Source organism: Phocoena sinus, chromosome 16 (assembly GCF_008692025.1).
Source record: "Phocoena sinus isolate mPhoSin1 chromosome 16, mPhoSin1.pri, whole genome shotgun sequence".
Taxonomy (NCBI): domain Eukaryota; kingdom Metazoa; phylum Chordata; class Mammalia; order Artiodactyla; family Phocoenidae; genus Phocoena; species Phocoena sinus.
Window position 1 is genome coordinate 84,188,173 of NC_045778.1, and position 24,689 is coordinate 84,212,861.

The 24,689-nt window shown below is 63.8% G+C and overlaps 2 protein-coding genes across 3 annotated transcripts in view; one reads left to right on the forward strand and one right to left on the reverse strand.

Moving 5' to 3' along the window:
- The first annotated feature begins 769 nt into the window (after positions 1-769).
- Positions 770-17,299, forward strand: DPYSL4 (dihydropyrimidinase like 4). The gene is made up of 14 exons (XM_032608400.1): positions 770-932; positions 4,319-4,407; positions 5,063-5,247; positions 7,196-7,360; positions 9,200-9,261; positions 9,358-9,438; positions 11,005-11,073; positions 11,326-11,446; positions 12,359-12,515; positions 12,771-12,912; positions 13,530-13,700; positions 13,969-14,148; positions 15,631-15,796; positions 16,547-17,299. Exons 1-14 carry the CDS (start codon positions 894-896, stop codon positions 16,636-16,638), a joined length of 1,719 nt encoding a protein of 572 aa, XP_032464291.1. The 5' UTR covers positions 770-893; the 3' UTR covers positions 16,639-17,299.
- Positions 17,300-19,043: 1,744 nt separating this feature from the next.
- STK32C (serine/threonine kinase 32C) overlaps positions 19,044-24,689 on the reverse strand; it is an 80,859-nt gene continuing 75,213 nt past the window's right edge. For both annotated transcript variants that reach the window (XM_032609102.1, XM_032609103.1), the window contains exons 11-12: positions 20,531-20,598; positions 19,044-19,561 (exon numbers count right to left, since the gene is read on the reverse strand). In XM_032609102.1, coding sequence (XP_032464993.1) covers positions 19,417-19,561; positions 20,531-20,598 — 213 coding nt within the window. In that variant the 3' untranslated portion in view covers positions 19,044-19,416. The remainder of the gene's footprint in view (positions 19,562-20,530; positions 20,599-24,689) is intronic.

Genomic DNA, 24,689 nt, shown 5'->3' on the forward strand with positions numbered 1-24,689 from the left:
TCCTGCGCGCCCCCCTCCTCAGAACCCGCCCGGAGGCCTGGCCTCTCCTGCCCTGGTCTGCCTCTCCGGTCCGTCCTGGGTCCTGGGTAGCTCTTTCTCTGTGTGTCTCTCTCGGTCTCTTTCTATCCCCTCTCGTGTCTCTCCAACCTCCCACCTGACATCAAGCTTCGCGGGGCTGGCCCTGGGGCAGCCTCACAATGAGGTGTTTCACAATGAGGTGTCTCCACTGTCCGGTCCCAGGGCCAGCACATGACCTGGCGTTCCGATCCCTGCCCGGGCAATACTCCAAGGAGTCCGGCTTTGGCCTGAAACGTCTTTTCCGGACGGAGTCCAGCCTGAGCCTGGACTTGAGATTGCATTCAATCTCCGCGGCCCTGGGTGCCTCGGGTCATCAGGGAGCTGGTGGCGGGCCCTCGGCTGGCCAGGGTGGAAGGGGGTCCCGGCAGGACATTGTCGGAACGCTCACTCTCCATCCCGGGTGCAGACTCTGCACACACACTGGCCGGGACCGGTCGCAACCCTCTCCTCCTGCCCACCCTAAACAAGTTCGCCCCTCGGTCCTCGCAGGGGCCGGTCCGCGGCCTCAGCTCGCGCCTATGGCCGGGGTTGCGGGTACAGTCACCGAGCCCGGCCGGGGCGGGGCTTGAAAGCAGAGCGGCAGCGGTGGGCCGGGGGGCGTGGCCGGGCCGGGGCGGGGCGGGGCCGGCAACGGAGCCGCGCGGCCCAGCGCGCTCCCACTTGGACGCCCGGCGCCCCCACGCGCACGCCTGGGCTCTGTGCGCCCCCACGTCGAGGCCTAGCTCGTGCGTCCGCCGCCGGGGACCCCCAGGACCTCAACGCCCGAACCGGGCCGCGCCGGCCAAAGGAGACGGCGGCGCAGCCGGAGGAGCAGGATGTCTTTCCAGGGCAAGAAAAGCATCCCCCGGATCACGGTGAGCTCCGCTCCCGGGGCCCGCTCCGCGCCTCCGGCCCACTGCCCCGGGCGGGACCTGGCCTCCGGGCCCCGGGGAAGACCCTCCCGGCCCTGCGCCGGGCTCCCCTCCCTCCGTGTCCAGCTCCCGCGCTTGCCCCTGTGCCGGCGCGCTCCTTCCCGCGCAGCCCGGGGTCCCCGCGAGCGCCGCGCCGGAACCCCTTTATGGAGCCGGCGCATAGGCCCAGACCCTCCTCTGCTCCCGGCGAGGGCTGGGGGGAGGGCTGGGGCCGGGGTGGGAGGCCTGCTCCCCACGCGCAGATGCACCTGCCTCCTCCCCCACCACCCCGCCCCCGTGCGTCCGGGCCTCTCTGGGAGCTCCGATTCGGAGTGGGCCGTCGGCGCGGCCCTTTGTTGACACCCCCGGTCCGGCCTCCGGCCTCGGGGCACAGAGATGCCATCCCCGCCCTGCGCCCCTCCGCCCTGCGCCCACGCCGCCGCCGCACCACCAGGAGCTCTTTGTCCGAGACAAAGCAACTCAACCCGGCCCGGAGCCCTTGGCGACCCGAACCCCTCCATGGAGCCGGGGTTCGGAGCCCCCGGGGTGGCGGGCGGGGGGGAAAGAAGGTGGCTCGCTAGTCACTGTGCGGGCATCAGGCAGCTCAGGAGCCAGGGAGGCGACCCTCTAACAGCACACGCACTGCTGCGGGAGGTCCCACTGTCCACCCCGCGCTGCCAGGAAACAAAGCCGCCCCCTCCGTGCGGCCAGGAGGCCAGCGGGAGGGAGGGAGGGAGGCGGGCGCCTGGGCGCCAGCTGGACGGTGCCTGGGAACCCACGGATTCAGATCCAGCGGGAGGCGGTGGGATGGCCCAGGGAGCGGCCAGTTCACTTCCTGAGATACTCAGGGAGGAAGAAGCCCGCCCCACCCCTCGCAAACAGGAGAGGGTCAGACCTGAGGCAGGCAGGGAGCCAGCCAGGGCCGGGAGGGGGCTGATCCCGTCTCTGGGCAGCTCAGACTCAAGTGGCTGGTTTAGGGGAACTTCCACCCGCATCCTGGGGAGCATGGCCCCTCATCCTGCTGCATTTCCCCCTTGGTTCCAAACCCAGGAAGGCTCCCAGAATCGGAGTCCAGACGTCTGAGCACTGGAGGGTGGGGGATTGAGCAGGGCACCCAGGCCACAGTCTCTTCCTGTCCAAAGCCTTCCGCGTCCTCTTCTTGGGCATCTCTGAGAACGCGCTGGTCCACCGGGGCTGGAGTTGGGGCTGTTGGAGTGGGGGCACTGCAGGGGGAGGCAGGAGGGTCTGAACACTGGCTCAGAAGGTGGGCAAGGTGGGTCCTTGTGATGTGACCTGTCAGGGCTGGGTCTAGGGCCCAGGGGACCGGGCAGTGAGCCTCTGCAGAACCCAGAAGGGAGAGGCCCAGGCAGCTGGGGCCGGGCCATGTGGTAGACCAGGAGTTGGCAGTAGGTCACACAGTAGGTATTTTCAGCTTCGAGGGCCACACTGTTTCTGGTGCAGCTACTCAGCCCTGCAAGAGAGCGGTCCTGGGTGTGACTGCTCCAGTAAAAGCTGAGCTTGGACATTGAAACGTGAACCTCATGTAACTTTTATGAGTCTTGAAAGTCTTCTTATGATGTCTTTCAACCAGCATAAGATGCAAACCACGCTCAGCTCCGGGCTGCACAAGGACAGGTCGAGGGCCGTGTTTGGCTTGTGGCACAGTTGGCCACCCTTCTGTAGACTGTGCGGTGGTGGTTTTACCTTTAGTCAATAGAAATCTGAGAATTCAGCCCAAACTGTTAGATGTTAATAAGAATAGAGAATGATGTGACAAGGCTCATAGGCGATGAATTATTTATCCTCTCAGCAGATTCGTAAGAGAATCTGGCATCCGTCAGTTCTCTTGGCGTCAGGCTGATGGTGTGCAAAGAGCCGGAACCCCCGGCCTGGAGCCCTGCCTGGCCTCTGGGTGGGCACCCCTGAGCCCCGGGCCAGGTCCCAGAGCCCCTGTGAAACAGCCGTCACTCCGGCCTGGTCAAGTCGCAGAGAGTGGGAGGCTCCAGCAGGAGGGAAAGTGCTGCAGGGCTGGGCTCTCGCCCGCTTCGTTCTGCACTCAGCTCTTTGCTCCTGCTTTGTGGACCATCGTGGCCATCACCCCTGACATCATGCATGGCTCCATTACTGGCTCCCCCTCTGCCTCACTCCCTCCTTCCTGACCATCAGAAGTGGGCTTATGGCTGCCCAGCCCCGGGCTGCGGGGTGCCCCGAAGAGCTGGCCGAACTTGCTGCCACCCGCAGGCGGCACCAGAACCGGCAGGCCCCCCGTTGTCCTCCGGGCCCTGCACCTCCACGGGCTCTGCATCAGCAGCCCCTGCTCCCCAACTCCCGGCCTCCCTGGAGTCCGTCTCTCACCCGCCCCATAATGCCGGCCCGGGGCCCCACATCTCACCCAGACCACATCAGACCCCACTCCAGCGATGGCCCTGTCTCCAGCCTTGAACACCACGGGCTGCTCTCTACAACAGGCTAATATGAACTCTGTACGATCATTTCAACCCCAGCTTAAGGCCTCCCAGGTGGCGGCCCACTGATTCCCCAAGTCCAGCATGCCCCACTCCTACCCACCTCCCATTCCCCCCACCCCCTCCACCCCACCTCGTTTCCTCTCCTGAATCAACCAGACTCTTTCCTGCCTCAGGGCCTTTGCATGGGCTGTGCCCTGGCCTGAGCTTGAGTCACCTCCAGTTTTAGCTCCTCTGACAGGCCCTTCTCGGTCCCTGAGGCAGCCAGGCCTGTCTCCCATCACGCTGTCCCGTCACCTGCTTTGTGCTCTTGCGTCTGCCACCATCTGTGACGGCCATGTGTGTGATGTCTGTCTCCCTCCCCAGGGGTAGGGCCCCTGCCTGCCGGCACTGCCTCAGGGCACAGAGATTCTGGAAGGAGCCCGCCCCAGCTGTCAGCCGGAGCCGCCTCTGTGGGTGGACGAGTAGGGCAGACCTTCCAGGCCAGCAGGGGCGTGTGAGATGTGGTCCACCTCCGCCCTCGGCCTGGGCTTTACAAATTAGGCAACGGGTGTGAAGATGTACGCGTGGTTCACCGCACTGCTGTTCGCACCGCCTCGGCTTTGCCGTGGTGAAGCAGGGAGCTAGCTGGTCGTACACCCTGTGCCTTTGGCGAGGCCAGACTGCCTGACCTGTGTTTGCAGGTCACGTGCAGGGCCCGTAGGCAGCTGCCCCCAAGGGCCACCGTCTCGGGGCACCCTCTGCCCGCCCTTGGTGTGTGCTGGATTTCGTGCACACAAATGTGCCTGAATGTTTCCATCCTAATTCCAGGGTAAAGCTTGTGCTCAAGGTACTGTTGAGTCACTTAGTTGGGAGGAAACTCACCCATTTCTTCGTTTCTGATAGAGTGACCGTCTTCTGATCAGAGGCGGGAGGATCGTGAATGACGACCAGTCCTTTTACGCTGACCTGTACGTGGAGGACGGCTTGATAAAGTGAGTTTCTACCTCAGATATCTTCATGGTCACACGTTGATCACACACTACCCAGAAGTTTACTTTTGGGCGAGATCCATGTGAATGGTTCTTTCTTTCCCAAAAGCTCGTTCCCTGGAAATAGCTTTTGCCCAACCCGAGCCTTCAGTGGAGCCTCAGAGAGCGGAACGATGGCTTCCTCGTCTCTTTGTTAACACAGCCTCAGTACGGTGTGGGGCTCAAAGTAGGTGTTTAATAAATGCTTATCGACCACACCTATCAGCTTGTCTGCTCGTGCCTGTCAGGCTCCAGGGACTTCCCTGGCCGTCCAGTGGTTCAGACTCCACGCTCCCAGTGCAGGGGGTGCGCGTTCGATCCCTGGTCGGGAACTGAGTTCCCACATGCCACGTGGCAGGAACAAAACAAAACAAAGGAGCAGCTCCAGCCTCTGGTCAATAAGCAGCGAGTGGACACCCAAGTGACCGGCACAGGGTTGGCTCCTCCGTGTTGACGGTCCTGAGCCCCAGAGTGTGGGCTGGTCAAGTCTTGGCCGTATCGCCCTTTTCCTCAGGGACAAGAGCCCAAGGGCAAGAGTCCCGGCTCTGCTTCATTGCCAGGAGCCCGTTCACGTTTGCTCAGGTCTCTTCCTAACCAGCGAAATCTCTGTTGCTTTCAGACAAATTGGAGAAAACCTCATTATCCCTGGGGGCATGAAAACGATTGACGCTCACGGCCTGATGGTCCTCCCGGGCGGAGTGGACGTCCACACAAGGCTGCAGATGCCCGTCCTGGGCATGACCCCGGCCGATGACTTCTGCCAGGGGACCAAGGCCGCCCTGGCAGGAGGGACCACCATGATATGTGAGTGTCTCCTGTGGGGAGTGTCCATCCCAGCCCGTGGTCCTCTGGCAGGTTTGCATGTCGCAGGAAGAGCTTTCCCTGATGGTGTTTTTCTCAGGCCTCTTTCCCTTTATTACATCTCATTCTAAGAAATCCTTGAGTGCCTGTCTAACCCTGTCCCTCATCCTGAGTCGTGCTGCCTGGGCCAGCTCTGGAGCGCGCCTGGGATTTCCACGGGAGCACAGGGGTGTACGCCCAGTGATTTGTTATTTCCCGGGAAGCTAGCAGCTGGCTAAGGACCAGGTTTGGAAAACCCAAGTGCAGGGGTCGTGTTGCCTGAAATGTCAGACACGTTTGCCCCTGAACCTCACACCCTGTGAGGCTTGGTTTGCAGAAACTCCCTGCCCGTGTCAAAAGAGCTAAAGGCGGAGCCTGTGTTTTAGGAAAAGGATGATGAAAAATACCATCACCCTATCAACAAGCCCCAGAGGTACCGTTTCTTTAGTGCCGACCCTGTGCCCGGGCACGAGCGCCATCCTGATGAGTCTCAGCTCCGTGCTCTCCTCGTACAACCCCCTGAGCTGGGCAGAGAAGCCCCAGCCAACAGCTCGTGAGGTGAATTCGCTTGCCCACCGCGAACTTGCTCGTGGCCAGCGCAGGGGCCAGGAGGAGGCACCAGCGTGCAGCCCTCCTCCCGTGGCCTTGAGCGCCATCAACTCCGCAGTCCCGAGCGCAGACACATCCAGTGGGTTGGACCTGGCCTAACGCGCCCAGTCCAGCCCCAGCTGCACCGCATCCTGGCTGTGACTTCAGGCAACACAGCTCCCTTTTAGACGCGTCTCGCCTCCCTGATCCGTCGGGCAAGAGGAAGTGGGCGGAGGATGGAGCAAGTGGGTGCATGTCGTAGCTTGGCTGTGTCTGTGTGCCACCGGGAAAGGCTGCTCTGGGGACCCTGGGCTACTTCAAGAGTGACATTTAGATGTTGCGACATCCCGGCCTGGTGTGGTTTACTGAGCTACGACGTGGAAGGAAAAACCCAACAATGGTCCACCTCTTGGTCTGATTAAATCGCGCGTTGCGATTTCAGGCCCTTGGTCCTGCTTGTCGTTGGTGGCCCCCCGGGCTGAGCGGGCGCCGTCGTGGTTACGTCACCTGCGGCTGCCGGTTCTGAGGCGTCAGACCGGCCGTGAGGACAGAGATGCCGCAGGGCCGGGCTGGCCTAGGCGGAGCCGCCCGCAGCTCCAGGCTGGAGCTGTGAGCGGCCTGCAGGGCGGGGCCCTGGGCTCGTGACCTGAGCCGTGGGAAGCAGAGGGCCCACGTGCGGGCGCGCTGCAGGAAGGCACGGCATTTGCCTGTCACCCCGGGCGGTGTGCCTTCCCCCCCGCACCCCCCCGGGCCACCGCACTCCCAGCTCTTTCCCTGCACCTGGCAGAGGCTGCGAGCGGGGTTTGGACCTTGGACGCGGGGTTGCCGCCAGGGTGGGGTGACGGTGCAGTGTCCACGTGCGTTCCCAGTTTCCCCGGGGGGTGGGGTGGGAGCACCGCTCGAGGGCTGTGCGGCCGGTGAGGCAGGAGGGAAGCCAGCCCCGTGCGCTGCCGTGGGCAGGCTCGCGGGTCCAGCGCCACGGACAGTGGTGCCGCCCCTCCCCCTCCAGGGGCACCTCACTCAGGCCAGGCCTGTGCAGGAGGTGGAGGCCTAAACTACCGCTGGGCTCTTTGCGGGGTGTCCACTGGAGAGTGAGGGCCTCCCCTCTGCTCAGAGAGACGCTGGGGACGAGGGGCGGGAGACGCCTCTTTGGACAGAACCGACGGGCAGGTTCCCAGCAGCCTCAGCCCGGCGTTGGGTATGAGGCCTCTTCTCTGCTTTTCTCAGACGTGTTTCCTGGGAACACGAAGCCGCTCTCCCTTGGAGGCCCAGGTGGTTCCAGTGGCACGGGTGGGGGGCCCAGCTGACCACGCTGTCCCCACAGTGGACCACGTGTTCCCCGACACGGGTGTGAGCCTGCTGGCAGCCTACGAGCAGTGGCGGGAGAGGGCGGACCGTGGAGCCTGCTGCGACTACTCCCTGCACGTGGACATCCCCCGCTGGCACGAGAGCACCAGGGAGGAGCTGGAGGCCCTGGTGAAGGACAAGGGTGAGCAGGACGCCCGGCCGGGCGGAAGGGCAGCTGCAGGGCCTGGCTTCCCCGGCCTCGGGTGGACGCTGTGTGCACCTGAGCCCGGGGCAGGTGGTCACGAGCTGGGAGAGAGCTGGACAAGAGCCATTCGAAGATCTGCTAGGCTGAGAGGTCCCCTGCGTCCGAGTCTGGGGACGCATCCCGTAGCTGTTGTCCTCACAAGAGGACACAGCAGGGACCTCCCTGGAGGCCCAGTGGTTAAGCCTTCACCTTCCAGTGCAGGGGGTGCGGGTTGGATCCCTAGTTGGGGAGCTAAGATCCCACATGCCTCGCGGTCAAAAAACCAAAACATAAAACAGAAGCAATATTGTAAGAAAATTCAATAAAGACTTAAAGGAAAAGAGGACGCAGCAGTCACAGCTGTCACCTCGGTCCCCTTGTGTCTTGGCCCTGGATGAAGGGTAAGCGCTCTAAGCCTTCTTAGCATCTTAAGAGCCTTTAGAAGGAGATGCCTTAAAACCTACTGCCAAAAAAAATCAAAATAAAATAAAACCTACTGCTCCCTCAGCTGAAACAGGACGGTTTACAGATGAGGCTTAATTTTTTTTTTAATCCAAAGTCCTGAAGCTGAAACCACATCAGAGTTTATAGAGGATTTGACAAGTTAGCTGGACGTCGTAACTGAGCTCCGGCGACTGGCTTTGAGGGTGGGCCTAGCGCACAGCCGGGAGAGGAGCTGGAGAGGCTGAGATGGGGGGTGCTGGCTGCAGACCCCTGGCCCGGGCCCTGGAGGCCACAGGGCCCTCCCCACAGGAGACGCTGCCACCCGCCCCACTGTACCTCCGAGGGAGGCAGGGAGGTTCCTGGAGGCCATTTCCCAAAGAGCGACGGTCCTCACACCAGTAGCCTTTGGCATTTAGGACCCCCAACCTGGGGACGGGCAGGGGGCTCTCAGCCTCTGCACCTCATTCCAGGCAGTGGCTCCGCCACCCGGGTTGTTCCTTAACAGGATCGGGAGGCCTGCGGCCTTGCAGCTCCGAGCAGAGGTAGAAACCAGGCACCTGCCGCCACCACCCTCCTGCCGGGGCAGAGCGCTGGTCCTGGCCTGCTGCGTGGCGTCCAGGGACGGGCCTGCATGCTGACCACTGGCCTCCACCAGCCGCCCTGGGGCGGGTTGTCACCTGGGGGGTCGGCTCGTGTGGCACTGGGTGACAGTTTCCCCCGCGTGCCTTTGCTCAAGTTCGCACTTTCGACCCAGCGAGATGGCAGGGAGGAGGGAGGGGCCGCGTGCCGCTGGTTTGGATGGTGGGGGGGTCAGGTGAGTCCCCAGCTTGTCCCGAGTCCACACAGCACAGGAGAGCTCGACCCTGGCCTGATGGGCCCCTGACGCCGCGGGCAGCCGGTCCTGTTCCTTCTGCTTTTCCTGAGGGCCTGAGCGGGCACCGTGAGCGGGACCTGGCAGGTGCCACCAAGGCCCGCAGGCCAGATGGCCAACATGAGGGCCACCCCGGCGCCCAGTGCGGGAGGGGCTCCTGTGCAGCCCGGGCGGAGCTCAGGCAGCGAGCCTGCAGCTCACGGCTCCCTTCCGTCCAGGGGACACGGGGCTCCCGGGGCTCCCAGGGGCCGTGGGGGGTTAGCGGGTGGGGGGCGGGGTCTCACCTGGCTCTGCCACTGGGGAACAATTGGTTCCTGACCCCCGAGCTCGAGGAGCGGGAGGCGCCGGGGTGACTCTGTCCCCATCCCGGCCCGGGAGAGTGTGGGGCTGGTTCCCCAGGGCCACCAGGCCAGCTGGTGGGGCCCCTGGAGCTCGGGGAGCAGTGGAGGCTCCTGGCATCCACCTCTCCTGCCTCCCGCTAGGTGTGAACTCCTTCCTGGTCTTCATGGCATACAAGGACAGGTACCAGTGCACGGACGGCCAGGTAAGGCCAGGTGCCGAGCGGGGGAGCAAGCAGGTGTCTCAGGCTGCTGTGGATGGGAGACACACAGCCTCACGCCGCCCATGTGCCTCTCCCCAGATGTACGAGATCTTCAGTGTCATCCGGGACCTGGGAGCCGTGGCCCAAGTGCACGCGGAGAACGGCGACATCGTGGACGAGGTGTGGGCGGGGCTGGCGGGGTGACCCCTGCCCACTTGGGTGTGAGCACTGATCCCACAAACCCTGACGGAGGGAACCTGGAACTTGACCCAGTAAATGGCTTGCCCAGGTCAAAGGGCAAACGGGCAGGGCGGCAGGGAGTCTGGGGGGCTCTTGGCCGTAACAGATTTTTCCATGATCACCACACTTCTGATGAAAAAGCCTCCAAATCCAGGGACTTCCCTGGCGATCCAGTGGATGCGATTCTGCGCTTCCACCGCAGGTGGCGCAGGTTCCATCCCTGGTTGGTGGCGGAGCTCCTGTGCTTCGCGGTGTGGTCAAAAAAAAAAAAAAAATTCTCCGAAATCAAAGTGTTGCTTCTTGGTGAGGGGTGCCGAGACTGGGGTCTCCGAGCCCTCCGCCCCCTGGACTGAGGCCCCTCCCATGAGCACACCTGCTGGGTTAGTGGCGCTGTCCTCAGTCGCGCCCCAAGCTGCCTGGGGGGTGCCTGGCCCTGCTGCGCACGCCCCCACCTTCCCTGTGGGCCCAGGGCTGTGAGGGGGGTGCCCCCAGCCTCTGCCCCTCACCCCGTTTTCCCGTCCGCCCACAGGTGCAGGTTGGGTGGGGCGCCCAGGAGCTTCCAGGCCTCCTGGGGACCTGGCGGGAGGGCGCACACACACGGCCACCTCCCTAACATTCCAAACCCACAGAGAAGCTTCCTGGGACCCGTAAGGCTCTGCCCCTCCCAAGTTCAACGGGAGGGTGGTGACACTCAGGAGGGGCATGTGGGTTTCCGGGCATCGGGTACTGTATGTGCTTCCAGGGTTCGAGGCCAGGCCCGGCAGGAGACATCGTGGGTCATGCTTAGTGTTCAGGACGCTGGGCCGCGAGTGCCGGGGAGGCTTATTAGGGGGTCGGTGGGATTCTGCTCCCCGATTCTCCACGCCGAAGCTCGTTTACACCGTAGGGTGCTGTGGCTCAGACCTGTAGTATGAGTGAGCTTGCCCAAGAAGAAGCCCCGTTCCCGACCGTGCACAGCCGCCGCGCACGCCCCTGCCACGCATGCCCGCGACCGCACTCCCCGCCGCGCACGCCCCCGACGCACACGCCCCCGACCACACTCTCCCACCGCGCATGCCCCCGCCACGCACACCCCGCCGCGCACGCCCCCGACCGCACTTGCCGCCGCGCACGGCCCCGACCGCACTACCCCGCCGCGCATGCCCCCTCCACGCACGCCCCCGCTGCACACTCCCCGACCACACTACCGCCCCCCCCACCGCGCACGACCCCGACCCTCACCCACTGGGGAAACAACACGGCAGGCAAAGCTGTGGGGTCTTGTCCCCTCACTTAGGGGGCCTGCGACCTTGGGCAAGTCCTTGCCCTTTGCAAGCCCCGTTCCCTCATCTGTAATTGGGGGCGCTGGAGTCACTCCGCTTCGGGACCCCTCTGCTCCATTCTGAGTTCTCTGGGATTGGTGATCCTCAGGGGCCTGGAGGTCTGGGCTCATCTCAGGGAGCACGGGGCGCCTCAGGGTCAGGGCGTTCTGGGCTGTGTCCAGGCTGGAACGTGGTGTGTATTTAGGAGCAGAAGCGTCTGCTGGAACTCGGCATCACCGGCCCCGAGGGTCACGTGCTCAGCCGCCCAGAGGAGGTAGGTGTGAGCTTGCTGGGAACACTCCCCCGACTGGGCGTCCATCAGGGGTTGGGTCTGGCCCCGTGGTCAGCCCTGGGGTCTGCGTGGGTCGGCCCAGATTCTGGGCACCGAGCCCCAGGCTGGGGTCCTCACCCGCCCAGGGGTGCTCCCTCTGGGCCCGGGGTCCATGGGTGGTCCGGGGGCATCTCATGCCCATACTGGTCAGGAGGCCCTAGTGTTCTCGTGTGGCCTGAGTGCCCCCATCCCCAGGTGGAGGCTGAGGCCGTGTACCGCGCTGTCACCGTAGCCAAGCAGGCCAACTGTCCCCTGTACGTCACCAAGGTGATGAGCAAGGCTGCGGCCGACGTGATCGCCCAAGCCAAGCGCAGAGGTGAGTGGTGGCCCGGACCGGGGCGCGGGGCCAGGGTCTCTCTGGGGGTCTGTCACGTCCTCAGCTTCCCGGGGCTGGGCCAGCTGGACAGAGGCTCAGCGCAGGCAGACCCCACGGGGACGCAGCGGCTGCCCTGCCAGCCTCTTCATGGTGGGATGGCCTCTGGTGCGGGTCACCAGGGCTGTGGCCGGCCGGAGATGTGGGCACCTGGTCCTTGTGTGGGGTGGGTGGCCTGAGTCTCCCCTCTTGTCCAAACAGCAGTGGAGCACCGGGGGGCCTTGAAGCAAAAGTGAGGCCTAGTGGCCCTGTTTGCACAGAAGTGAGTGTCAGAGCTGTGCGCAATGTGTGTGGCATGTGTCTGTCTGTGTGTGTGTGTGTGTGTGTGTGTGTGTGTGGTGTGAATGGTGCATGAGAGTAGATCCTCATGTCGTGTAAGGGAGCCTGGCCCAGCTGACCCTGGGGGCCCATGTTACTGTCCGCTGGACACGTCCTGCGTCCAGGAGCTGGGGTGCGGGTCCCGGGGGCTGGATGTCCTCTGGCCCTGGAAGCCCAGGCCATGGAGGAGGCAAGGGGTCACTGACGGAGCCAGGTCCTTGCACAGAGGCTGTGGCCAGGCGGGCCGGGCAGTCAGTTGACGGTGTCTCACTGCAGCCTGTGGGCCCAGCAGGGGTGTGAGGCAGCAGGGACAGAGGACCCACTTCGGGAGCCCCAGGTGGCCTGGGCCGGGTGCCCCCAGAGCAGGGGAAAAGCTGTCCCAAAAGGCTTGGGGGATCGAGGGGCAGTTTGCGTCAGCCCTGGGACCACAGGGCCAGACCCACCCCACGATGCAGGCCGGGTCAGGGGGGCGTTCCCAGGCCCTGTCTGGGTCTGGGGACATGGGGGTCGGCAGTGCCCCTCACGGCCTCACCGCAGGGGTGGTCGTGGTCGGGGAGCCCATCACCGCCGGCCTGGGCACCGACGGCTCCCACTACTGGGGCAAGAACTGGGCCAAGGCTGCAGCCTTCGTCACGTCACCCCCCCTCAACCCGGACCCCAGCACTGCAGACCACCTCGCCTCCCTGCTGTCCAGGTAGGGAGCTGCCTACGTGCCCCTCGCCCTGGCCTGGCCTGTGCCCGCCGGCAGCTCCAGGCCTCTTGCGTCCGGAGACTCCACACCGGGGTCCTTGCCCTCCCACCTGCGCCCCGAGGCCCCAGCTCTGCCCTCTCCGACAACCTCTCCCCCACCCGCCATGGGCCGAGCAGCCGGGTCGGGGTGGAGCCAGCTGGGCCTTTGGCGGCTCAGGAAGGACAGGCCCCTCTGGGCTCTGATTCCGGCTCTCCTCAGCGGGGACCTCCAGGTGACCGGCAGTGCCCACTGCGCCTTCACCACTGCCCAGAAGGCCGTCGGCAGGGACAACTTCACGCTCATCCCCGAGGGCACCAACGGCGTGGAGGAGCGCATGTCTGTGGTCTGGGAGAAATGCGTGGTGGGTGCAGAAGTGGGGACGCAGGGTCCTCCCCACGGAATGCTGCCTTTTCATCAGAGAGGGAAGCCCCTTGAGCGGCGGATTCACCAGAGCAGAGGTCGGGGCTCGTGGGCCCCGGGTGTTGTCCCCCCAGCCTTGCCATCCAGGGCTCCCTAGACATTTGCTTCTGGTCCTAATGCACACGACCCAGGGAGAGCGGGGTCCCCGCCCTGGTGGAGTTACACTCAACGTGTCCCTAGGAGGCCTGAGATTTCCTCAGACATCCATCTCGCTCGGAGGGTCCTGCCCACGGCCTCTGCCCCCATGACCCTAGCCCCAGTCCTGAGCCCTTCCCTGAGCTGAGGCCCTGACCCCAGGCTCCTGGCCACCCCAGGGGGATGGTCGCGTCCTTTGGGGACACAGACATCATCGTGGAAGCATCAGCTTTCATTTGCCCACAAAGTGAGCATGGAGACCAGCTTGGTGCCCAGGAAGAACCAGACCTGCAGGCACGACTGAGGCACACGCCACGCGGCCTAGGGGACAGGGGCCGCCTCCACACAAGAGCCCCGAGACCAGACCCCGCCTGCGGTCAGGAAGGGCGCCCCGCCGACTCACCCCCGCCTCTTACTTCTCAGGCCTCAGGGAAGATGGACGAGAATGAGTTTGTTGCTGTGACCAGTACAAATGCAGCCAAAATCTTCAATTTTTACCCAAGGAAGGGGCGGGTGGCCGTAGGCGCCGACGCCGACCTGGTCATATGGAACCCCAAGGCCACGAAAGTCATCTCTGCCCAGAGCCACCACCTGGTGAGAGAAGCCTGGGCCCATGTCGGGGTCGGGGGCCTGGGGAGCCCCGCAGCCTTCCTGGGGGGTGGGCAGAGCAGCGGAGGCGGGAGGGTGAGCCCTCTGCCGGCTCCTCCAGGAACGCTCTGTACTCCTGAGAACCATGCCTCAGGGGCAGGGCTCTAGGGCGCAGCGGCCACTGCCCTCTGAATCCCGGCCCGGCCGAGTGGGCGCCCTGCTCAGGGGGCCTGGATCAGGAGAACGCTGAGCAGCCCCTGGCTGTTCTCCCCAGAACGTGGAGTACAACATTTTCGAAGGCGTCGAGTGCCGAGGAGCCCCCGTGGTGGTCATAAGTCAGGGCAGGGTCGTGCTGGAGGACGGGGCCCTGTTCGTCACCCCCGGGGCTGGCCGCTTTATTCCGCGGAAGACCTTCCCCGACTTCGTCTACAAGAGGATAAAGGCTCGCAACAGGGTAAGGCCTGAGCCCGCCAGGCGGGTGGGCATGAGCTCTCAGGCCTCCTCCGGGTCAGCCCTGCCCACGGCCACTGTCGGGAAAGCACAGCGGCCCCACTGCTCCGGGCGCTTCTTAGCGGTGCTTCGCCCGCGTTCGTTACCAGGCAGCCCGTGTCACTGTAGAAAGCGTGGGTGTGAAGCAAAAAAAAAGCCTCATAGCCACCCCCCAGGTACACTGCCACTAAGGCTAGCAGAACCCGCCCAGGGTTTCCCCGGGAGCAGACGTAGATGTTAATAGATTAAGGAAGGAGAACACATGGTTTACGCGGCATCCATGAACTTGGAAGTCGTGAGCCCTCGTCTTCCCACGCGGGCTTGGCCAGCTGCCCGCTGAGTCTGGTGGACGCACCGCGTGTCCACCCAGGCCCTGCGTTGCACGCACAGGGGGCTCACGCACGCGCACAGGCACACACAGCTGCACACGTGCTTACGGTACACTCTGGTTTGCTTTATCCCAGCCCTGTTTCCAGTTTTCTAGACTAAAGACGTTGTCTGAGCTCGTATGAGGAGGGATGGCTTTCGGGCTGGGCTGAGGGCCAGGTGCTGGTCTCCTTCCCAGGAAAGGAGAGCGGAGGCTGCCCTAACTCGCAGACGCTGCTGTCTCAGGCTGCGGGGCCCACACCACGGCTGCTGCCCACATCTGACCTGGGCACACCACCCCCTCCTCTCTCAGGGTTCGAGCAGGGCTGAGAGGCAGGGTCCAGGGCAGAGGGCTGGGCATCACACCCCTTGGGGTGAGGTCCGGGGCACCCCTGGGCATTGGCCACTGGGAAGCTCCGTGAGGTGGCAGGCCAGCCCCACGTAGAGCCGCAGCATGGAGCAGGGAGAGGGGACGGCTCCCCGTCGCACACCCGGGGTGATGGGGGCAGACCCGAATCTGCAGAACTCCACACCCCACAATCGCTCTTGCCCTGCGCCCCTGCCCCACTGTGACCCCTGCAGGGCAGGATCTGGTCAGAGGCCCTTGGGGCTGGGTTCAGCCACACAGTCACGAGTGTAAGCCACAAATCCCCAGGCGGTGCCAGCTGCAGACACAAGCACAGCTGAAGGCTTTGCCTCACCCCTCGGACTGTTGGTCCGTCATGGCGGCCACTGGGAAGGGCCTCTGCCTCTGGGGGCCATTTTCAGGGAGGGCAGGACCCAGGGCCACCACCTCAGGGCTTCCTCAGGAACACAGCGGGGGCTGCGTGGGGGGCCACAGTACGGTGGGTACTGAGGAGGCAGGGACTATGTCGGGACCAGTTTCTGATTCCAAAAGGAGCCTCCTCCGCAGGCCACCCCTGTCCGAGCATCTCCTACGGCTCGGGGCACCGCTGCCCAGCCTCGGGGGAGGGAGGTACGTGTCCACACTCGCGGGTTGCCACCCCTGTTGGCGGGGAGCCCCTGCCCTCGAGCCCAGGGCCCGCGCAGCACCCCCTCATGCCAGCCTCTCGGCCCACAGCTGGCAGAGATCCACGGCGTGCCCCGAGGCCTCTACGACGGGCTGGTCCACGAGGTGATGGTGCCTACCAAGCCAGGGGCCGGTGTGCAGGCCCGCGTGTCCTGCCCGGGGAAGATCTCAGTCCCACCCGTTCGCAACCTGCACCAGTCGGGGTTCAGTCTGTCTGGTGAGTTGAGCCCAGCGTCTGTGGGACCCGAGGACCACGTGGGAGTCCAGCCTCCAGCCCCTCACTGCCCCATAGCGCAGAGGCACACATGTGAGGTGCATAAGGATGGGGCCTGGGGGCTTCAAGGGCTCTGGGGGCCCAGCGTGCAGCCACCAGGCTGAGGCCTCTGATCAGGGTCTCAGCTGCGCTCCCAGCATGCTAGGATTCTAAGAGAAGCCCTGAGCCCCAGGCTCTCCCTGCACACGGAGCCAGACCCTCCCTCTCTCTTCCCAGCCCTCGGTTGGGGGCCCACCAGCCCCTGACATCCTGTCTCAGCCTCCCTACTGGGGAGGTGATGGACGTCCCTGCCTGCCCCCTGGGGATGTAGGGCCAGGGGCGGGTCCCCTTTGGAATCCAGCATCGTCCTAAAGGCTGAGGACAGGCTTCTCCCATCATGGGGTTCGGTGCGGGGCAAGACCCACGGGGGGGGCAAGCAGGACTGGCCCAGCCCCTGCTCCTCCGGACCGGATTCCCAGAGGGTTAACCTGGACCTCCAGTCTCTGGCCGCACGCACACCTGGCCTCACTTGCCTGCTCGTCTGAGGCCTCAGTGGTGGGGGTGCCTGACCGGTGGCCTGGCTGAGCTGCCAGGGCCGTCGGGGAGCGTGGGGGGCCTGCAGTGTGGGGCTGTGGCTCCGCATCCCTGGCCTCGCGGGTGTGGCCTGTTTGCGTCACCTCCCCAGCGCCACTTCCACTCCTGGCTTCCCCACAGGCTCTCAGGCCGATGACCATATCGCCAGGCGCACGGCTCAGAAGATCATGGCGCCACCTGGCGGCCGCTCCAACATCACATCCCTGTCCTAGGTGCTGCACGTGCCAGCGGCGGGCGTGCCTGTGGGCGACAGCCACTCCCCTCTGTTCCCTTCCCTTCGTTGAACCTATTTTGAAAGGTGCCTGGCCTTACCTTCCCCTCCCCAGAAACTCTCTTCTTGGGGTCCCAGGTCCTGTTATCAGGAGCCCCCGCAGGAGAGGCTGAATTTGGGGAGGTTTCACTGCCAGGGCAAGGAGGCTGGACATGGTGGCGGGGACAGCTCAGGTGGCCCCGAGCCCGGGTGCCAGGTGCCTCAGGAAGACAGGGGCCTCCTAGGATGCCCAGGGCAGCCGGGCCAGGACGAAAGGCTGGGGGTGTTTTGCCCTCGTCCCTATCAGGAATCATTGCCCTGAGGACCCCCAGCTCTGCCACCCGCTCCCACGGGCAGAGGTGCAGCCCGTCCCTGTGTGCCTTAGCGCAGGCAGGAGCGCCCCGGCCCTGCCCAGAGCTGCTGTGACTCCAGGGACCCACCAGGAACACAGTGTAGGGCAGCTGCCGGCAGGACTTCTGCAGATTCGCCTGTACACTTTTCCAGGGGCCAGCCCTCTGCTTCCGTAGAGCCCGTGTCCAGGGCACTCCCGGGCCCTTTAGCTGAGATGCTTTCCTTTTACTGAGCGTGCGTCGCAGTAGTTCACTAGAGCAGCAGATTTGTGTGGTGAGGACGCCTGTAGCCAGGAGCCTGCCTGCCACCCACAGCCCAGCAGCACCGTGTCCCAGTCCACGTGACTCAAGTCGATTAAAGGCATCTGGGCTGGAAGCCGCCGGCGTGTGGAGAGCCCCGACTTCTCTACCCCTGCGCCATCCCCTGGGGGTTCACGCTTGGGATGCTGGGGAGTACCCTGTAGCCCCCTGGCCTGGCTTCGAGCTGACTGTGAGGCCGGACCTCGAGACCACCTGCAGGGCCAGCTGTGCTTGGCCTCCGGGCACGGGCAGGGCTGGGTCCGAGCCATAGGGAGGCTCTCTGCCTCTCAGGGAAGGGGCCCCAGGCCTGCAGGTCAGAGACGGCCAGACATTCAGAGGGGGAGGGGTGGTTGGGAGAATGCCCGCCTACATTCTACTTGATGGGCCCAAGCCAGCCCAGCAGGTTGGGGGCAGCGTGACCCCTGGGGACCCGCCAGGAACAGCACGATGAGCTCACACCTCCAGCGGGCAGCGGCGGGGGGAGGTGTAGCCTACATCCTGCTCCCGAAAGGCAGAGCAGCCCAGGGTTCCGATCCAGACCCATGGACTGAGCTGCTCCAGAACCCCTCTTCTCATAAAAACGGCGCCAGTCCCCCAGATGTGGAACGCTCCCAGGAGGGGTCTTCACCCCAAGAGCACCAGGAAGGGTCGGGGCAGCCCCGCCCCCCTCACACGGCCAGGCACTCTGGGCCCTGCCCAGGCATCCACTTACGGTCATGCTCCCTGGGGGGACATGGACAGCCCCATCTTTGAATCCGGGCCTTCCATGTGCTGTGCTGGACCAGGGCAGCCCCCGGGGATGGTCCGTCCTGGTGGTCCCGCAGCACTCCCGGGGGCTCCCTCTGGTTCAGGTTTGTTTGGTCAGCGTGGCCTCAGAGCTGGATTCCTGGGGCTCCACTGAGGCCAGTGTTCACGGCACCAGTGTCCCCCTTCCCCCAGAGGGAGACAGGGTGATCGGGGAGCCAGACCACACCCCCATCCCTGCCACCGACTCAGGAGATAGGCAATGCTGTCCCCTCGGGCCTCAAAAACGCACTTAGATGTACACAAAAACCCATGTAAAATATGGGTTTATACAAAACCCCGAACCTACCCCCTGCCCAGTTCCTGCCTCTGACATCACCAAGTCTCCACCCAGAACTTTCTCTGGGGATCGGCACCGCCACAGGGCATCCTGCAGTACCGCCCACCTCTGGACCCTGGCTCCCCGGTGCTACCTGGGCCCACGTGCCCCGTGTGGGCTAGCTGTGCTGTGCTGCTGACTCTAACTCCCTGCACCCGGGTGAGCGAGGGCCGTGAGCTGTTCCACTCTGTGGGTGCGCCGGTCCTTGTCGATTCGCGGTTCTGCCCCAGGTGCCCCTGCCCCTCAACCCTGCAGCGGCCTTAAGGCGCCGGGGGCAGGAGATGGGCATCCACCCCAAGGCTGAGGACCGGGGCTCTGGGGAGGCCCTGCCCCAGCAGGCACCGCCCCGACTCCCAGACAAACGTTCTCTGTAACGCAGCAGGCACGGAACGTGCAAAACAGCCAACACCAAGTGGTTCTCATGTTGTTTTTCTCAGAGGTGGAAACTATACAGGAACACAGCAGAAATTACCAGAATGGTCTGTATCTCTATAAAACACTCTTCACGCCCACACCCCTCCCCCCTTGATGGACAGGAGCCGAGCAGCCCCTGGGCTGCCCCCCCACCCCCACCCCGGCTCCAGGCGGCACGGCCGGGCGAGGCGGGCTATGTACAGCAGGTGGCAGGAGACCAGGGTGCCCGTCCAGCCACGCGGCCCATTGGCGGGCCACGCGCTTCCCTCCGCCATCGCCCGGGGGGCCCCGCCCTCCGCGCCCACTGCTCTTGGCCACGCCCACAGCCGCTTGTCACCACGCGCTGCCGAGAGCCAGAGGGCAGCCTCAGTGGTCAGACCGGCCAGGGAAAGTCCAGCCGGGGTGCAGCGGGAGCCGCTGGCCTGGGCCTGGGCCTGGACCCGCCGGGCCGCTCCGTGGGAAAGTCGATGCTGGGCCTCCGCCCGCCGCCGGGTCCCTCTGGAGGCCCCGAGTCTCCGGCGTGACCTGAGCTGACGCCGTGGGCAGGGGCCGCCTAGCCGCTCCCGGCCGAGGGGCAAATGGTACCGCACACACGCAGGGCCGAGCGCGCCCCCTCGCCGTCCGCCAAGGCCTCTGCGCCCTCCCCAGGCTCAGGTGCGGGCAGGGGTTCGCTCGTGGGGTCCTGGCTCCTCTTCAGCCTGGGGGGAGACACAGGGAGGGCCTTGACGCAGCCTCGCCGGCAGCCCCGGACGCTGCTCGCTGGCCCAGGGCCTGTCCAGGGACTCCTGGAGTGGGTCCCGCAGGAACACGGACACATGCTGGGCATCTCTGCCTGGGCAGAAGCTCCTCCAGCCACACTGGCTCAACAGGGCGTGCGGGCACACGGGGCGTTCCAGCCCAGCACCCTCTGTTTGGCCGTTCGTGGCCCTCGGTCTCGGAGTGGCAGGGCTGGCAAGTCTCAGCCCATTTCCAGCCAGAAGCTAAAGGGGGCCTAGTTTAAGCGCAGGTTCTGCGGGTCAGCAATTCTGGAACAAAGCGCCTGGCCAGGTCCCATCACTACGCAGGCTTGACCTCCAGGACGATGGCTACTGTCCTAAACCAGTGTCCACACGTCGTCCTGGTCACTGAGGCAGGACAGAGCACCAGCTAATCCTGCTCACTTGCCAGGCCAGAGCTCAGAGCCGCCTCCTCCAGGAAGTCCTCTGGCCTCGCCCCACTCCTCCTCCTCTCGGGCCCCACAGCACTGGGCCGCCTCCCTCCACTGTGGCAGGTGTCTTGGGTGTCTATTTGTGGCCTGTCATATCTCCCTGCCAGCCAGCTCTGCCCTTTCTGCCCCACAGGCCTGAATAACCGAGTGAGGGGTGGGAGTTGTGACTGCAGGGGCCGCCCAGGAAGTCGTCTGCCCTCAGCTGGGCAGGTCCACCCAGCGTCTGCCCAGGAGACTCTGGCCATTGGCTGAAAGTGCCCAACGAGCCCTTCCCCCAGAAGCCTGAACAGGGACCTCCCACCCTCTCCCCCAGGGTCACTGCTCAGAGACCCCGAGGAGGGCAGGGGTCAGGCTTCCCAGCCCCGCTGATGCCACGTGGCTGCAGTGGCCAAGAAAACCGAGGCCCAATTCCCCAAAGTCCTTTCTGCCCCCATTACTGGCCCCCAGCACGCACACTCACTTTTCTCTATTAAAAATCACAAAGTCTTGCTGGATGGCATCAAGGCAGTCCTGAAGGTAGTCATTCTCCTATTAGTCAGAAAGACACAAAAATGAGCGCAGCAGACCCCGCCAGGTTCCCTCGCATCCCTCAGGTGAGCTCCTGGGCACCCCTGGCCCGCTTCTGCTCTGTGGCCTCTCCCTCTCTGAGGAGCCTGCCTTTGGGCTATTTCGGCAGCCGGAGTGCATGGGAGTTTGCATCTCCAGGTGACCCTTAGCCAGAGACAGAAGGACGCCCGGCCCCTATCTCCGGGAGGTTGCGGTGTGTGCAGAGCCAGACTCGTGTGGAAGCCACACCGGGCTTGGTTCCCTCCCCTCCCCCGCACACACCAGGTCCTCCTGGTCACTTGAGCCTGGTACACAAATCCCATCTGAGGGTCTGACTCCGGGGAACCTGACTAAGAAAGTCCCCGGCAGGAGCTGTCCCAAGAAGCAGACACTCAGCATGGGGTTCTGGAGTTGGGTCCCGCCCTGGCCAGATGCAAGGAGTGCTGAAGGGCCCTGGCGGGCGTGAGACCCCGACCGCTAAGACCCTCGCCTCAGGTGTGTCGGGAGAGGGTGCAAGTGGAGGGGACGCACTGGGACTGCGGGTCAGGGTGGTTGCGCGTGGCCCCATGGGTGTGTGAGCCACGGGCTCGGGGCGGCCAAGCAGCAGCCCCAGCCAGCCGCAATGTGGAGACGCTCCATCCTGCAGCCCCGACAGGGAGCTGGAGACAGGCTGAGACGTCCGAGCAGCGGAACTTCAGAGAACGCTGGACTCACAGCCTTGAAGTTTCCTGCATCAAATGTAAGGCCCTGATAGGGAAGGAGTGGGCCTCTGCGACGTGGGCGGGGCCACCCGAGGGGATGTTCGTGGGCGCGTTAACCCTACGCCCCTGCACTCCCGAGCCCGCGGGAGGGCCTCTCGCCCGCTGGAGGAGAGTGACGCCTCCACCCCAACTCCTGCGGACGACGCAGAGCTGCAACCACAGCAGGCGAGACACAGCACTCGCCCGCTCAAGCCCTGCCCCCCCCCCGCCCCCCTCGTCACGTGCACCCCTCGCAACTGCGCAGGCGCGCAGCCTGCTGGTAAGGAAGGTGTTACTCAACTAACCGGCAGGACGGGCCTGGGAGGGGCCTGGGGGTGGGGCTATGTGGCTGGACAAGGGAGAGTCTGCCCTTCCAAGACTTGGGTCTAATTCCCTGGCAAGAGCCCCTGACGTGTGTGGGTCCTAATACACTGCAACGTGGAAACATGGAAAAAATGACGGCCCAGGTGAAGAGTCCGGAAGGTTCAGAACGGCCTTGGGAGAATGCCGGGGGGTGGCAGGCACGTCAAAGTCTCAGAGGACTGGGCAGCTGGAGTGCGTCAACAGACTCAAGTATAAAGACCCACGGACCCATCGGATGACCGTGTTCCTCTGGAGGGCCCGAAGGACACTCCTCCCAGCCAGATGACAAGGAATGAGCTGGGGGGCGCGGGCACGGTGCCCTGGGGAAGCTCAGTGGCGTCTGTCTTGTTCAGGAGGTTCTGCTCCAGGACCGAGCCCCGAGAGGAGGTGATGACGGGACCCAGAACAGTGGAAGCCGTAACCTTGCCTACTCAGCCGCACTAAGGGGGGTGGGACTGCCGCAACAGGCCTCCAGGTTAGAGTGGCACGCAGGGCACCCCGACCCCCAGGGATGTGGACGATGTTCGACAGATCACGGCGCTCCCAGGGGTCAGAGACGGACAGCCAGTGCTTGCGGGCGCGCGCGCGCGCGCGCACACACACACACACACACACACACACACACACACACTAAGATCAAGGGTGCGGGAGCAGAAGGCTGGCGTCGGCCACCTTGATGGAAGGTCACAATTCTTTTTCTCATTTCCACATTGAATTCGGTTCTCAGACCTAGACCCATGGGCTGAAGGAGGGGCAGGCTCCCTGTAGGGAAGGCCCAGGCTAATTCACAGCAAGTGTACACGGCAGCCATACCCTCAGCCCTTCCCAAAGGTATCTATGACCACTTCCCTCATGTCTGCACACAGGAGGGGGGAAACGCCCAGCCGTTTAGAGGTCTGTTGGAGACAGGGTCTGTGCTAACACTTGGCCCACGTCCATCTTAGCCTACCCAGTGGCTACCACCCCCTAGCCGCTGCCTGCATAACCAAGACCGATGTATTTGGCATCTAGCAGAATTCTCAGCTTAGTACCTTGACCTGTGGAGTAACAGCTATTATCATGGAAAAGCCCAGTGATAGCTCCTGAAACTCTACCCCCCTCAACAAACCAGCCGAGACAAGAAATAGAAAACAAACCCACACCCAGAGTGGAACAGCAGTGACAGGGGCCACTGCGAGGGACGTCTGAGGCTTTGCCTTTACCTGTGGGGACCCAAGGATGCTGCTTCCATTGTTTTCCCGTTGAATTCATGAGCCTGGCCCTGCGAAGATCAGACGGCTCGTGGCAGGAGAGGGGAACTGGGACAGATTTAACCTGGTGGTGGCCCGAGCGCCACCGCTGAGCCTGAACAGATGACACAGCTGCTGGTGTGTGGCGTGCAGCCACTGACTGGACACACACATTCTTTCCGATCCCATCAGCAAAGAGGGTTGGTATTTTGCATTCACCTAGGACTCACACAGTATAAAGCCAGTCCCCAGTTATGATGGTTCAGCAAACGACTTTTTGACTTTACAGTGGTGTGAAAGTGACATGCAGATAGTAGAAACCGTACTTCAAATTCTGAACTTTGATCTTTTCCCGGGCTAGCGATATGCGGTCCAATCCTCTCCTGTGATGCTGGGCAGGGGCTGCAGCTCCAGCTCAGCCCCACGACCACAAGGGACCCAGACAGCCATTCTGGCTTTCATTTTCAGTACAGCATTTGATCATTTACATGAGACAGTCAACACTTTATTATAAAATAGACTCTGTGTTAGATGATTCTGCCCGGAGCGTTCTAAGCACGTATAAGGCAGGCCGGACTAAGCTACGATGTTTGGTAGGTGAGGGATCGTAAATGCATATTGACTTATGATATTTTCAACTTACAACGGGTCCATCAACCCTGGCTCAGTGCTGACGATAAACGGACAGGTGCACAAACTCCGGCCGGAGCCAGTTCTGGACCAGAAGCTCAGGCCACTCGGGGACGAGGGCCGAGGTCACGCCAGGAGGTGAGCCCCTGATGCATGCAGACCAGGAGAGGTGCCATCTGAGGGTGAGGAGGTGCTAGAGTGGGGATGGGGGATGGAGAGACGCTGTCTGCGGCCTGGGGGTTGGCGGGGGGAGGGGCTGCGGTTCATCTCACCCTTCCGCACCTAGGTTCTCCAAGGACAAGAGACACTCCTGCCCAAGGAGCCGCTCGGAGGGTCTGGGCAGCGCTAGAGGTAGACGGTGTGCACAGTGACGTGCCCCAGGGACCCCTCCTTCCCGAGCCACGGGCTGTGCTGTCAGCAGGGAGCTGGGGCTGCGCTGTGCACCCCGTCCGGCTCCGGCGCCTTTCCTTGCAATGGCACGTGCGTGCGGTCCAGTGACCTGCTGTGGGCTTTTGGACCCTTTGCCGCACAGAGTCAGGAAGCCGCGGAAATGTCTATCCCTCTGGGGCCTTTCGCTGACTGGGTGCTGGGTGCAGGGGCAGGAAAGGCCGCTTCCCCGGAGCGTAACCCATGCTCAGGTCCCTGGAGGGAAGGCTGCTCTCCGAGGACGCTGCCTGAAACCCAGGCTTGCTGCCCCTCACCCCGACTGCATGAGTGGCTGTTCCGGGAGCCCTGCCTGAGTCAATCCGTGCACACGATCCTCGGGGTAGACATCCACGGGCCCTATCGATGCTGATACACACGGCGTCTGACCCCAGCTGTCACCCGAGGTGGGGAGTGGCAAAGGGCCTGGGCATGGGGAACTTTGTCACAAATGACCTGCTGAGCAACTTAGATGTAATTCCCAAACCCCTCAAAATGCCCTGGAAATGCAAGGGACCCAGAGTAGCCGAACCGTCTCGAAAAAGAACAGGTTGGAGGACTCACACTTACTTCCTGACCTCAAAACTCACCAGACAGCTCTAACCGTCAAGTCAGTGTGGCACCAGCAGGACAGACACACAGCTCAGCGAACTAGAGCTGCAAGTCCATAAGTAACCCCTACATTCAC